The sequence below is a fragment of the Schistocerca serialis genome, chromosome 5 (genome assembly GCF_023864345.2).
Source record: "Schistocerca serialis cubense isolate TAMUIC-IGC-003099 chromosome 5, iqSchSeri2.2, whole genome shotgun sequence".
NCBI classification, from domain to species: Eukaryota; Metazoa; Arthropoda; class Insecta; order Orthoptera; family Acrididae; genus Schistocerca; species Schistocerca serialis.
This window is the reverse complement of record NC_064642.1, coordinates 567665801-567680508: the sequence shown is the minus strand read 5'-3', so window position 1 is coordinate 567680508 and position 14708 is coordinate 567665801. Positions and strand designations below refer to the sequence as shown.

General features: G+C 38.9%; 1 protein-coding gene across 1 annotated transcript in view; it reads left to right on the top strand.

Moving 5' to 3' along the window:
- The window catches only part of LOC126481561 (calcium-activated chloride channel regulator 1-like), a 167655-nt gene that overhangs the window by 100815 nt on the left and 52132 nt on the right, over nucleotides 1-14708 (top strand). The window contains exons 8-9 of the mRNA XM_050105405.1: nucleotides 1300-1393; nucleotides 1929-2107. Coding sequence (XP_049961362.1) covers nucleotides 1300-1393; nucleotides 1929-2107 — 273 coding nt within the window. The remainder of the gene's footprint in view (nucleotides 1-1299; nucleotides 1394-1928; nucleotides 2108-14708) is intronic.

Here is a 14708-nt window from a genome sequence, read left to right as displayed (position 1 = left end):
TGATGTTCAGGGAGAAGAAATAAAAACTTTGAGGTGTGCTGATGACATTGTAATTCTGTCAGAGACAGCAAAGGACTTAGAAGAGCAGTTGAATGGAATGGACAGTGTCTTCAAAGGAAGATATAAGATGAACATCAACAAAAGCAAAATGAGGATAACGAAATGTAGTCAAATTAAATCAGATGATGCTGAGGGAATTAGATTAGAAAATGGGACAGTTAAAGTAGATGAATTTGGGCAGCAAAATAACTGATGATGGTCGAAGTAGAGAGGATATAAAATGTAGACTCGCAATGGCAAGCAAAACGTTTCTGAAAAAGAGAAATTTGTTAACATTGTCAGGAAGTCTTTTCTAAAAGTATTTTTGTGGAGCATAGCCACATATGGAAATGAAACATGGACAATAAACAGATTAGACAAGAAGAGAATTGAAACTTTTGAAATGTAGTGCTACAGAAGAATGCTGAAGATTAGATGGGTAGACCATGTAACTAATGGGGAGGTACTGAACAGAATTGGGGAGAAGAGGAAGTCGTGGCACAGCTTGACCAGAAAAAGGGATCCGTTGGTAGGATACATTCTGAGGGATCAAGGGATCACCAATTTAGTACTGGAGGAAACTGTGGAGGGTGAAAATTGTGGAGGGAGACCAAGAGATGAATATACTAAGAAGTTTCAGAAGGATGTATGTTCCAGTAGTCATCGGAGATGAAGAGGCTTGCACAGGGCAGAGAAGCATGGAGAGTTGCATCAGCCAGTCTTTGGACTGAAGACCACAACAACAGAAACAACAATTTTCAAAAGTCAATTTCACTCCTGACATTTGTAAATTTGTAAGCATTGATTTAATATTCGGTATGTCGTGCATGGTACGCATAAGCTACTGAATGAGGCAGCTTAGTGGTAAGACATTGGACTCATTTTCCAGATGTCAGCAGTTCAAATCCCCATGCAACCATCAAAATTTCGGTTTTCTGTGATTTTCCTGTGTCACTTAAAGTGAATTCTGGGATGTTTCATTTGAAAGGGTATGGTTGGTTTCCTTCCAGTTCCTTATCCATTGCAAGCTTGTGCTCCATCTGTGTTAACGCCTCTGTTGGTAGGACATTAAATCCTAATCTGTTTTCCTTTTTTTCTGTCTACAAATGGTATATATATTGCTGAATACCTTACTGAAGCATATCAGTGGTAAAAATATGCTACAGCTTCCAGTATTTTGAGATGATCACTGTTGTATTCTGACATAGATACAACATTTGTAGTCTTCTCACAATATTAATTTGATTGTTTGTGTTACAGAGGCAGGTCCTGTAAATACTAACCTTAAACCTGTAGCAGTTTATGCTACTGTATCTAATGAAGATCATCATTTTGTATTTGACTTGAACATAAGGTATGTATAAATGGCAGAAGAAATTGTGGATTTCAAAAGTTATATATATATATATATATATATATATATATATATATTATATATATATAGAGTTCTTCCTTGTTTTAATTTTGAATTTGTTATCTCTTTCACTACAAGCACCAATTTTATTAAATTTTCTGTGTTTTGCTTTATTGGACAAAACTGTAGATTACAAGAGTTATAAATTGAGTACCTTCTCTATAGTTTGCTTATTATATTTGGCCCAGTTGTTTCAGTTTTATTTCTTATTATTAGAAGGTCTTCTTCCATTATACATGGTGTTAGTCTAAAATTGATCACAATTCTTTTAAAGTAAATTATTCCTTTATACTGAAAGTAGTCTGAGAACACTGTATCCACAAAAATATGATAATATAACTCAAAATAAATTCATTGTTTGTGATATTCCTTGTCACATTTTTTTGGAAGATACATATTGTGTATGTTTTATTTGATAAAACAGTAGCTTACACAGATTTAGAAAATACTATAGCAATACATTAATTGGTTTCAGTGCTATTCTTTATGCACCAGATGGAACTATGACAAAAATAGACCTTTGGGATAATGGTTCTGGAGCAGATGAGGTGAAAAATGATGGTACTTACAGTCGTTTTCTGGCAATTATCTCCATGACTGGGAGGTACACTCTGAAATTCGAAGCAATTGGGATGTACAGGACAACAGTTGAAGGTAGTGCTTTCTCTCACGTTAATATGTTATAAACTTGTATTTTTTAAATTACTTGCTATCGTAAAGGTGTAAAATCAGAAGATTCAGTATCCAATTACTGAAAGACAAGCTACATTTATTAAGTACTGATATTATAACAAACTACACTGCTGGAAAAAAGAGAAATTAGTACATCTGGAAAAACGATGTTGATTTTGATCTGGTGATGGCATATGTCACCTGGGGGGTAGTAGATGCTCTGTAGTGGTTTCAGTGTCATCTGCCAACAGACAATATAATGATGTAGCTACTGGAACACCATCTGTGTCTGCTCTTTAATAAGGAATTCTCACAGCCAGAAGGCTCAGTGCAGTGCAAATGTGTGAAGCATGCCACGGAGAAGCACTTGTGCTTCCAACAGCCTACTGGATGAGTTTGAAAGGTGTCAAATTGTGGCTTTCGAAGTGGTGGGATGTTCCTTTCAGAAAATTGCCACACAAGCCAGATGTGCTGCATCAGTTGTGCAATGATGCCGGTATCAGTGGTCACATGAATGTTCTCAGACTCACAGATGTAGTTCCGGATGCCCACACAAAACAGATGCCTGCCAGGGTCATCATATTATAAGGGCAGCAGTGGCAGATTGTACAGCCACCATATTACAGGTAAGAGGGCTTGTGAGCCTACACGTGTCAGCATGAACTGTTGTGAACTGGTTATCAGCAGTGGGACCATGGGCATCCCCACCTCTTGTCTATCTTCCATTCACATTTACATGCACAGCTCAACTGGTGCTGTCAGAGGATCACCTGGAGGATGGAATGACACACCATGATCTTTGGCGATGAAAGCAGATTCAGCCTGCACATAAATGATGGTTTTCTGCACATATGACATAGACCAGATGAGTGCTATCTCACAGAGTGTATTCATCCAAGACACACTGGTCCCACTCCAAGCCTTATGGTCTGGGGTGTGATAAGCTACAACTCTCATTTACCTTTGATGTTTCTGTAGGGGACACTAACCAGCACTCGATACATGTAAAATGTTGTTATTCCCTTTCTATTGCCATTACTGCAACAGGAAGGTGATGTGTTGTTCCAATAGGATAGTGCTCACCCACACACTGCCTGTGAAACTCAACATGCTCTGCAAGATGTGCAGTGACTTCCCTGGCCATCACAACTTCCATACTCGTTTACAGTTGTGCACATGTGAAATATCATGGGACAATAAATGACTCATGTGACTCGTCAACGAATCCCAGGATAGTATTCACCAACTATACAATTGACTGGACATTGGTCACAGTCACTGCCTACATTGCCACCCATGGAGGCTACACCACGTACTAATATGGGTGTTTCAGCATGAATCAGTACCTGGTACCTCAGAACCACTTGTGTTATTGATCTGTGAATATAATCATTTCATGAGTACATATGCACTGTTGCAACAATAAATCTTGAGTGAATTGGAAACCTCTAAAAGGGTGTGCTAATTTATTTTCTGGCAGTGTATTCTGTAAATGCACAAAAATTGCTACATTTCACATTTTTATCTGTTTTATATACTTTTTCCTATTGTGGTTTCTCCTTACATCAGTAACACAGTAAACTCTGAAAACCAAAATAATGAATGGAGTTTAGTTTGCTTGCTCATTAAGATAATTTACTGTTAATGTTTAATCTGAACAGTAAGTTAAATAAGTAACACTCGTACTTTTGTTTGAAATACTTTCATTGTAAAACACACTGTAAATAATTATGTAAATGTTACATTTATACAAATTGGAATATTATTCTAAATTATTAGTTGTTCATATTGAGAACCTGAACTGGAAGTCACATGTTGCATATTTTAAATACCTCAGCTGCGCAACTTTTGCATTACAGAAAATATCATATTTTGGAGATGAAACTGTCAAAAAGTTGCCTTACTTTTCCTATTTTCATTCACCAATGTCTTATGGTGTCATAATTGAGAGGCATCTTGCCACTGATGAAAAAGTTTTAGTTACACAGATGTATGTAGTAAGGATGACATGAGCTGTCCTCTCAAGAACCTCTTGTAGACATATCTTTAAATATTTGTCATACAGATGCCCCTGCAGCACGTTTACTCCCTTCTGAAGTTTGTTGTCAACAATCAATCACAGTTTGAAACCAACAGTGACATTTGTGAGTATAATACTAGAAGGAGCAATGATTTACACTATCCATTACACAGCCTTAGTGTAGAACAGAAAGAAATGAAGTACTCAACCATTAAAATCTTTGACCAGTCCCAGTGAAATAAAGAATTTAATTGATAGTAAAATATAATTTCATATATAAACTGAAATCGTATTTAATTTCTCAGAGTGTAATGTGTGGTAGTATGGTGTGTGTGTGTGTGTGTGTGTGTGTGTGTGTGTGTGTGTGTGTGTTTGTGTGTGTGTGGTACGCATGTAACAAAAAATAAAAATAAAAAATTGCCTTAGGAAATCATGTAAATGGCCATGATGTTGTCATACAGTTTGCTGAGAAAATGTACTATAATTATAAAACTGATTTGAGTCCCTATCATACTGAGAGGTAAATTTATTTAGCATATGGCTAATACAGACATATCATGAAATTAAATTACATATACATATATACATATTGATGCACAAGAAACTTAAGTTTGTCTTTACAACTGAATATCCAGTCCTTCAATCCAGTGCACTGCATTTGGAGTTGCCAGCAGGAAGTCCTCTTTTGTGCCGTGATAGGCTTGAATCCTGCATTCACTGACAATGTGGTGAACAGTCTGGTATGGAGCCTGAGAGGTAAACAAAAATTATGACCCATGGAACATGCAAATAATTAACTAAGACACAGAAAATCAAAACTCCATATAGAAAATATGAAAAGATGGCTAATGAAGATAGCAAAAAATTCTTCTTACATATCCATGGAAAAACATTGCAGTGAATTAATGAGCTGAGAATTTAAACATTATTGAATGTTCATAAAATTGATGTCCATTGTGCTACTTTTATGTGTAAATCTGGAAATAGTGAAATGCTACAGGCTTCAGCTCATTGACAGGTGCAGTTGATGTCATACATTTCTAAATGGAATTATCATTCCATGAATACCATGATACAGAGGGTGTAACAGTTAAATGCCTAAGACATGCAGAAAGGAGTAGAAGATTTTTGTGCCTAAATTCATATAGGGCCATTGTCTATTCATTTAACACTACTTCTTTTACATTGTTAGGTACCTCTGGATAACATTACTATAGTGACATGCTGTCAGTAAATCAATATTTTAGTTATGTTCCATAAATTGGTCTCAAAGTTTATGAACTCTAGTTGTTAAACTGTCATCTGTCACTACCTATTTCCTTTTTAAATGATTATTTGGAAGAAGTAGAGTACACCAAAATTGTGCTTTGTAAGTTGACAAGAAGTGGTTTTTATCAAAGTAAATTAGCACCACTCAGAATTTGTTGTTAGTATACTTTATAGAGGTTACTGCAGTGACTGCTTGCCCCTATTAATGTAAAACATAGCCCATTCCAGATCCCTGACTGTTTTACTTCATGATGGAATTTACAGAAAATGATGAGTGAATAAATGAATACTGATCGATATCTCTTTACGTGTCAATCTTTGTCTATGTGATATTTCTGTTTGATATGCTATATCTTGGAGACAGTCTTACTAACAACAAGAATAAACTAGAGACAATTATGGGTTAACAAATCAAGTTGTGGTAGTATATCTAAATCAGCACTACTGCCATGGTTGTTCTGAAGCTTGTACTGTTGTGTCACCGCCAGACACCACACTTGCTAGGTGGTAGCCTTTAAATCGGCCACGGTCCGTTAGTATACATTGGACCCGCATGTTGCCACTATAAGTGATTGCAGACCGACTGCCGCCACACGGCAGGTCTAGTCGAGACTCACTAGCACTTCTCCCAGTTGTACAGCCGACTTTGCTAGTGATGGCTCACTGTCTACATACGCTCTCATTTGCCGAGACGACAGTTTAGCATAGCCTTCAGCTACGTCATTTGCTACGACCTAGCAAGGCACCATATTCAGTTACTATTGATATTGATATTGTGAATCATGTACTTTCAAGAGCAACGTTCATCATTAATGGATTAAAGTTAAGCATCAAACTAATTATGTCTGCTTTCTGAATTCTAATTCCATGTCATGTTCCAGACCTCACGTAAGTATAGTTCTTCCCTCCTCATGCCAGCATGCGTGAGCTAAAACGCGTGCATTTCGGCCTCCTCTAGTAACACTGTGTTGGCTCTTTGGCCAACACAACATGTACCATATCCTGGGAACATGTCCACCAAGTAGCATCTTCACTGAATTGAAAATAAATACAGACTCCATTGCCCCCATTGGCTAGAGCCCACCCAGTCACTGCCTTGAATATCAGAAGAATATTTTAAAATGGCAAGGCCAGCCCAGTCAGCATTATTAGTGTTTGCAAGTAGTGGTTCCTGTGATAACACACTGCATGTCTCTACTAGGTTTAAGCATGATCAGTCAGGTTCATACTGCAGAAATGGCAGGTTATTCCAGTCATTTGTTTCCTGTCTCCTGTTGAATGGTGTTCATGAGGAGAGTGCTTTGTACTCTTGTGTTATCACATTGAAAGATAAACCCATTGCCAATATTGACTGTGGGGGGGAGACAAAAAGTTACAGGAACAGGATCCCGTTGAAGACTGCATAATTGATCCTTAATAGCAACAAAGGGCATGTCACTTTCACATATGATTCTGGCCCAAAACATGATTGATCCAACTACTGTTGAACCTGTGGAGCTGCATGCTTGAGACATTCATTGCTACATAACTATATCCACATTTTTCTACAAGTCAGCCATCATTAGAATCCAGTGCCACTGATCCAATATCCATTACAGGTGTTCCCTTTCCCACCTTCTTTGGCCACCATGGTGCTACACATTTTATGTTGTTGTTTGTGATTGACACCTAGAGGCCAAACTGATAATGTGAAAATAGTTGCATAGTGTCTGGATCAAAACAGCCCTTCCAGTTGCCTCCATAAAGGCATCATGAAGAAATATTCCATAGATCTTCAATGTTTTGAGACTTGTGATAGTGGTAGAATGTTTGAACAACATTGCCATGGTGTGCACCAAATTTGTGGGTGACTACCTATTAGTGACGACAGTTCTTGGTGTAAAGGTACAATGTGTGTATCATTTAACTTTAAAATGACCCTTTCAGGCATGTTTACAGTAAACAAAAGTCACATTGTCCTGGTTGGAGACACAACACACAATACTAAATTTTGTTGAGAATGCTATTTAACAACGAAGAGTTTCTTATTCATTATGTGTATAATAGCTTGGTAAGAACTCTCAGTTAGTGCAAATCATGCTACTGCAGCAGCTGCAACAAAAAAAAAAAAAAAAAAAAATTGAAAATGGTATCTTAGATTCACATGTATCAAATTAGTCTGTTAAATAAGATTGCAACACAATTACTTCTACACAGTTTCATCCACAATGACCATTGCCAAACTACCCTTTGCCAACCACATTCTCTCCTTTTCAAGATGCAAATCAATTTTCTAAGTAAGATTGTGATGCAATTATCTACCACTCAGTTTCATCTGCAGTAGGCAGCAGCAAGCCATCCAATACTTACTACATTCCCTTCTTTTCAAGAGGCATGTTAAGGTTGGGATTCGTACATATTGCAATTATATTTGCAGTATAAGGCGTACAAGGTAATCGACCCAGAAAAACAGATAGTGCTTTTCTTGCCTTGGATAAGTTCTGAAATTTGCTTGTGAAGGCACTGCCTTTGCTATAAGATCAAAAATTATTGTCATAGAAGGACATTTGTGAGTCACTCGGCTTATACTATGTTAGCACCATAGTATTTTCCAGTGCTATTGAGTAAAATAGCAGTTCTGCCACAGCCATCACAGGCAGTCACGGATGCCAGTAGGTGTGGAGCAGATGCCAGCAGCACTCTCAGTACTGACAACACAGCAGAAAGGTGGGCAGACCACGGCAATGACAAGAAAGTTGCAGTTTCTGGCTGCCACATTGTTTTGGTGTATGGCTGGGAGCAGTTCCTTGGCACAACAAATGACCACCTAACCTGCACAAATACCCTTTAGTTTTAGCCAAAGACATTTCAATCTAGCAGCATCTACTATAACAGGAGGTCCAACGCAGATGACAGTGCAACATGGTTTTCAGGCTGCCTCCACGAGACTTGGCCTCCATCACCAAAGAGCCAACTTCTGATTCTAAATTCACACCTGTGGACTTGATGCCTTCCAGCTAATTGGACATCTCTAGCCAGTTGCAGCTACTTCTGCTCTGGAGAGCAGGCATTCATGGCCAGGACTGATCAGCTGACCTTTTGCCTGTCCCAGAGCAGGCAAACTGACACTGTATTCCTCTGCTTGCAAAGGTGGACACCACTGCTTTGGGGTGTCTTCTATTACAACAACAATGGCAGGTTTCCACACCTGCAGGCATGCGCTACTCTGAATTGCAGAACCATGCCAAGGCAGTGCACATGCTGCCACAGGCATCCCATGTCAGCATTCCTACTCCACTGCTGACATCAAGCTGGCCACTGGCTGTAAGGTGTAACTGCTACAGAATGATGCTACAAGTGCTGCAATTTGCTTTCTAATAAAATATGTGACTGTGTTCTTGAGCCACCAACGGATGTCATCCTGATGTCAACACACTGCCTCAACTCAACTCTGCCACCGCAGGGTTTACCCACCCTGGTCCTCTACATTTTGGTGTCAGAAGCATCTCCAAGATGGACATTGGCAGCCAGTCCCAACATCATGGAGGCACTTCCTCTAAATTTTGGTGTCAGAAGCATCTCCAAGATGAACATTGACAGCCAGACCTAACATCACAGAGCAGCTGCAGCAGTTAGCATCAAGAGTTGTAGTGGAAGAACTTATGAACTGTTTTGTTTTCTTCTCATACTTTTGTGGGCAGGGGATGGGTTCTAGGCTGGATGGACATCATAGGGTGAGAGTAGTATTTATGATTTCTCACAAATTCGAGGCAATTCCAGGAAGCACTACTTACAATCAGTAATGTGCTCACAGCACAACCTATTGATGCACAGTGCAACAGGTGCTAAGTCAATATCAGTGGAGTGTTTTGCTTGCCACCATTATGGCCATAATGATAGGCATTGTACCAACTTGAAGTGGCTCATGATTAGATGTAAGGTGTAGGCTAGTATGCTATGATTATGAGTGGGTATTGTCTTTGTGTTACTGTTTTATTATACTTGGTTGTGTGTTGGGGACAGAGGATCCACAATGACAGAATCTGGGATCCATGGTGTTTCTGGACAGGAGATGATTCAGTTATTAATAAATCTAGTAAAACTGTTGAGAAAGACAGATATTGGAATACAACCTGTCAATAATTGAGGATGTAGGATGCAAGATCTACTCTGAGATGAGGAGGTTAGCCCAGGAAAGGAAATTGTGGTGAGTCACATCAAACCGGGGAGGGGGGTGGGAGTGAGGAGGAAACAAGCTTAGTTTGATTACTCCCTTTTCTGGCAAGCCAACTGAGGATATACTGTCCTTTCTGTATGATCTGGAGGCAGTGACAAAGATTTGGTTTTGGTTAAACAATAAGCTGTTACAGATGGCTAAGTTGCAACTGACAGGGGATGCGAAAGTATTTTTGAAGTATAATTATAAGTTGAAGAATGTGCTGATGGTTCAACAGTCTGGAATCAATCAAGACAATAGGCAACAGAATAGTATGAATTTTTTTCAGGAGCAGTTGAGTGGAAGTCAGTAGAAAATTTCAGTGATAGGATAATAAAAGTCAATGGGCATACTTAAGAATTAACAGGAAGTGATGAAGCAAATAATATTATCCTCCAGGAATCAGAGAATAGGGTTATAGACATTTTTCTGAGGGACTTGCTATCCGATATCTCTAGGAGCATTAGGGAAGGTACCCCAAAAGACCTGAACACTGTCATTAGGATAGGTATGAAGCAGGAGGGCATAGATACGGAAACAGGGTTGCACAGTAGGTGGAATATTTAATCAGGTGATGTAAGATGTTATAGTTGTGGGGATTCAGGGCATGTCTAGAGACAGTGTCAACAGCCACAAAGTGAGAAGTGTGGTGTGCTTGGGCACCAGGAGCAGAACTGTAGAACCAAGGAGCGAAATGTTCAGATGTTAAATGGTTAATTCCTTTGTGATGTAGTTTGTGGTGGGTGAGAGATAGTGATCTGAAGTCCTTTGGTTCAGCAATATTAAGTTTTCAGGTTTGGGAGGAATGATTTCAGGGATGAATGAAATTGGTGCCTCATGCAAGTGAAGGTTACTGCACAATCATGGGGTCAGACTTTCTGTTCAAACATCATGCCAAAACTGATATTTGATGGCATATGGCTGAACTCAGGTTTCAGTGTTCCAGCTGGGGGAAACTGTCACCAATGAAATACTGTCACAGGATTCGTCTGCTTTCAGGGACAAACCAGTTAAACTGTGGACAAAATCACTAAGGCTTAACTCACAAGATAGGGTGGGTGAGTGTAGAGCTGAAATTACCTGTTAATGTGTAGTGTGTGACAGAGTCTTTGAGGAGAATGATGTGTTGGATGCATAATGATACTTCATTCAAAGAAGTATTCTACATGTTCAGGAAATGAATGGTGGAAGAGTGGTACCCATTGGTTTTGATAACTTTGGCACTGATAACACTAACTTTGGTACCACTGACAGCCCTAATGTGTGAACAGAGGTTCCTCATATTTTGTTAGAGGTGTGCTGTCATAGTTGTTGAGAGTTTCATTGCCTTTCAGGAACCATTCACCTTTCATTTACCATCTGTATATCTATAACCCACCATTCTATATCAAACCAGTTGTGCATCAATTGATTTTTTTAGTGTCTTTACATAAAATGTGTACCACAGAGTGTCCATCCTGTCTGCAATGTTCTCATAGGTACATATCTACCACAGTAATTGGTCAACTATTCTTCTAAATTTTAGCCACAGGTTCTCAACATGCTCCTGAAGAGAGTTGAATGTTTCAAGTTCTTTCTTGAAGTATGCCACTAGTGCCTCTTCATCTACTTTACTGAACATTTAAATCTTTGTACTTATTTTACTACCTTTTGTGGTAATCACTGTTGCTACAAGTACCTCATGATCTTTGATACCTTTTTAAATGTGGACATTCTCAAAGACATCAAGTCTATTTGTTGCCATTAGTGCTTACATATTTCCATCATGAGTAGGCTTCTGAACTATCTCTTCTAAGTAGTTTTCAGAGAAAGTATTTAGCACTGTTTCACAGGATGTGTTGTCTGGCCCATCATTTACAAAGCTGTAACTTACCCTATCTGTATTGAAGATCAAAGTTTCATCCAATGATGACAGCATGATTAAGGGCCATACACACTAGCAAACTGAGGTGTACCCTAAAGTTTTTGGTTTTTTCTAGGGGTGATTTGGTTGTTGATAAAAGAACTTAATGCCCACTCTTAACACTGAGTATTACCCAAAGAATTTCCTATGCAGCATAATTTCTATCTAACTGTAAGGAATCTTGATAGAATTCTCTGTCAGACAAAGAATGAAAAATGGCATCACATATAGATGTTGTATTTCTTGACTTCTGAAAAGTATGTGACTCATGAGGGAACATTAACAAGTGAAAATAAATGATTGCAATGAAACTTGGTGGAAGAGTAAATGGGGTCAAATTAATATAATATGTGTGTTTTGTTTATGTCCAATTTCATTTTTAATTTCTGCAAGATAATTTGGCACATTAGGTTTAATGGGAATATCTTTGAAATGATGATATATAAAAAATGGTTCAAAAATGGCTCTGAGCACTATGGGACTCAACTGCTGAGGTCATTAGTCCCCTAGAACTTAGAACTAGTTAAACCTAACTAACCTAAGGACATCACAAACATCCATGCCCGAGGCAGGATTCGAACCTGCGACCGTAGCGGTCTTGCGGTTCCAGACTGCAGCGCCTTTAACCGCACGGCCACTTCGGCCGGCTTATAAAAAATGTTTTGCATATAAAAGTTGATGTGTAGTAATTAATATTCTTGAAAATTGTATAATCAACTTTTGTAATAATTTGAAGTTTTGCAAGATACCCTACCACCATTCACTAATTTTGAAAAATAAAACTTTTTTTACAACATAAATTAAAGAAGCTTTTAAGCCTCATACATCCATGTGTGATAAAAGTGATTTCTGAAATAACCTGTGTACAATGTGCTGTCAGAATATTTCAACATATGTAATTAAAACATCTAAACATTCATTATTATTCTAATTATTTATTTTACTTATTCTTGTTTCATGTTTTAAATTGTTACTTTACATTTTACATTCATGGTTTTGTTGTTTAGTTTACTATTTCACTTATTTGTATTATGTTAACTGATAATAATACACAAATCATTATTATAATACAAAATCATTACAATAATGATAATCTGTAAAACAATGCTGGAAGCATAAGGTTTTTTTATGCCATGCATATTGATGTACCTTTACTCATGCCATGTGCAATTTCAGAGAACTCGAGTCCATACCGTTCACAGGCCCACTTATAGAGGTCATCTGGGTCAGCCCCTTAACACACTCTGGTGAGCCACCAAAGAAACAGTATTATTTAAGTGATCTCAAATGAGTGCTTGGCCTGTTGCTGTAACCTGTATTACTGCTGTCCATTCAATGTGTTCATTGCTACACACAACCTGTATTTCATTGTATCTTACATGTTGCTCTGTAAAGTTCTATGTTCCATAAATCATGTTTGTTCTTGCTACAGCAAACTTTGAACCAAGTGAGTGTTATGTTTTGTCCGTGTGTTAGTGTCAGTACTAAGTCACCTGACAAGTGTCTTGATGGAAGAAATGCTCCAATGTATCTTTGCTCAGCTGCAAGCTTTCGTGGAACAACAGCAGGCTCCTGCCACCACTCTCAGTGAACAAGATTGGGACTCTTACAAGACATGGTTATGCCAACATTTCCAGATTTTTCATGTGGGCAATGCAAACCCATGTAGGGCTTTCTTTCTTTCCTGGCTTTTACCATGCATTTATCCGTTGTTGTGCCAACTTATACCTTTGCAAGAACTGGCCAGCTTATCATTTGATGAAACGTGCAAACTCCTCACAACCTATTACTGTGACAGAAAGCATTTCATTACAATGTGTGTAGAATTTTTCCATTGTCAGAAATGGCTGAACCAGTCTTACAAAGCCTGGGCTGCAGAATTACATGGATTGAGCTGTTGTAAATTTGTTGTTAGTACCCACCAGGAATCCTATGCTGATCACTTGTTGTTTGATGTTATTATTTGTTTGGTCTTGGATAGGGAAGTCCATGAAAAAGCACTTCAATGTGAGAATCCAATGCGTATGGATGTGCTCAGCATAACACAATGTCAAGGGCTGCAGGCGTTTAGGTTTCTGCATGGGGAGAAGGTGTTGGAAGTTGCTTAGTCAACCCCTGTTAGGCATGCTGCAAGTGTTCAGGATGATGGGGAAGCTGTAGCAACAGCACAACCTTTAACTCAGCATCATATGGGGCAGCATCAATTACGGACACAGCAGCAACAGGCTGTAGCACAGCAGAGGCCATGTGCCTCCCTTCTGTCTTGCCCATACTGCTTCACCAAACATCAGTGTGCTATGTGCCCTAAGCATTGGGTGGTTTGCACCAAGTGTTGAAAGAAACACTACATTGCATTGGCGTGTAAGTTCTTCTCAAATGTGGCACACACAGTAGTACCAATGGACAGAAACTGTATCTCTACAATGATTGTCCCTTGGAACAAACTGTTTATTGACTTGCGTGTGTTTAATAGACCGCAAAAAATGCAGGTGGACACAGGAACTGCAGTGAGTTTTTGGGCTCACCTCCCTCACACAGGTTTCACGGAAGTTGTTAGCTACAATAAACAGCAGATTCCAATCCTAGGTCAGTTCTCTGCTCCTGTCTCTTACAGATCTGTTGTGCGATCTATCACCTCCCTTGTTGTACATCATTTCCAGACTGCAGACCTGTTTGGGTTAGATGCATTTGATGGTTTCAGTTTCTACATTGCCATTGAGGTAAATTTAGTGACAGATTAAGTTCTGTATCAGCAACTGGAGTCCCTCTGCGCTGTGTTTTTGTCTCTGTTTTGCCCTGGGCTTGGTTGTGCTACCAGTTTTCAGGCCCACATTACAGTGAAAAAATTCACCCACCCTAGCTTTTTTCAGGTGCAGCACATGCCTATCAGGATGTGCAACTGTGTCAAGGCCAAATTAGTCCGTTTGACATTGCTCAATGTCATTTGGCCTAATCCCCCAGTGAATGGGCTACACCATTGGTCATCATTAAGAAGCCATCAGGTAAGCTTCCCATCTGCAGTGACTTCAGCATCATGATTAATGCGCAGTCCATGATAGATAATACCCCTTTGCCCCACACTGATGAGTTGCTCACAAAGCTATCAGGCAGTCGCTACTTCTCCAAGGTTGATTTGTCAGAAGTGTACCTCCAGCTCCACTTGGATGACACCACTAGGCACCTTCTCATTGTCAAT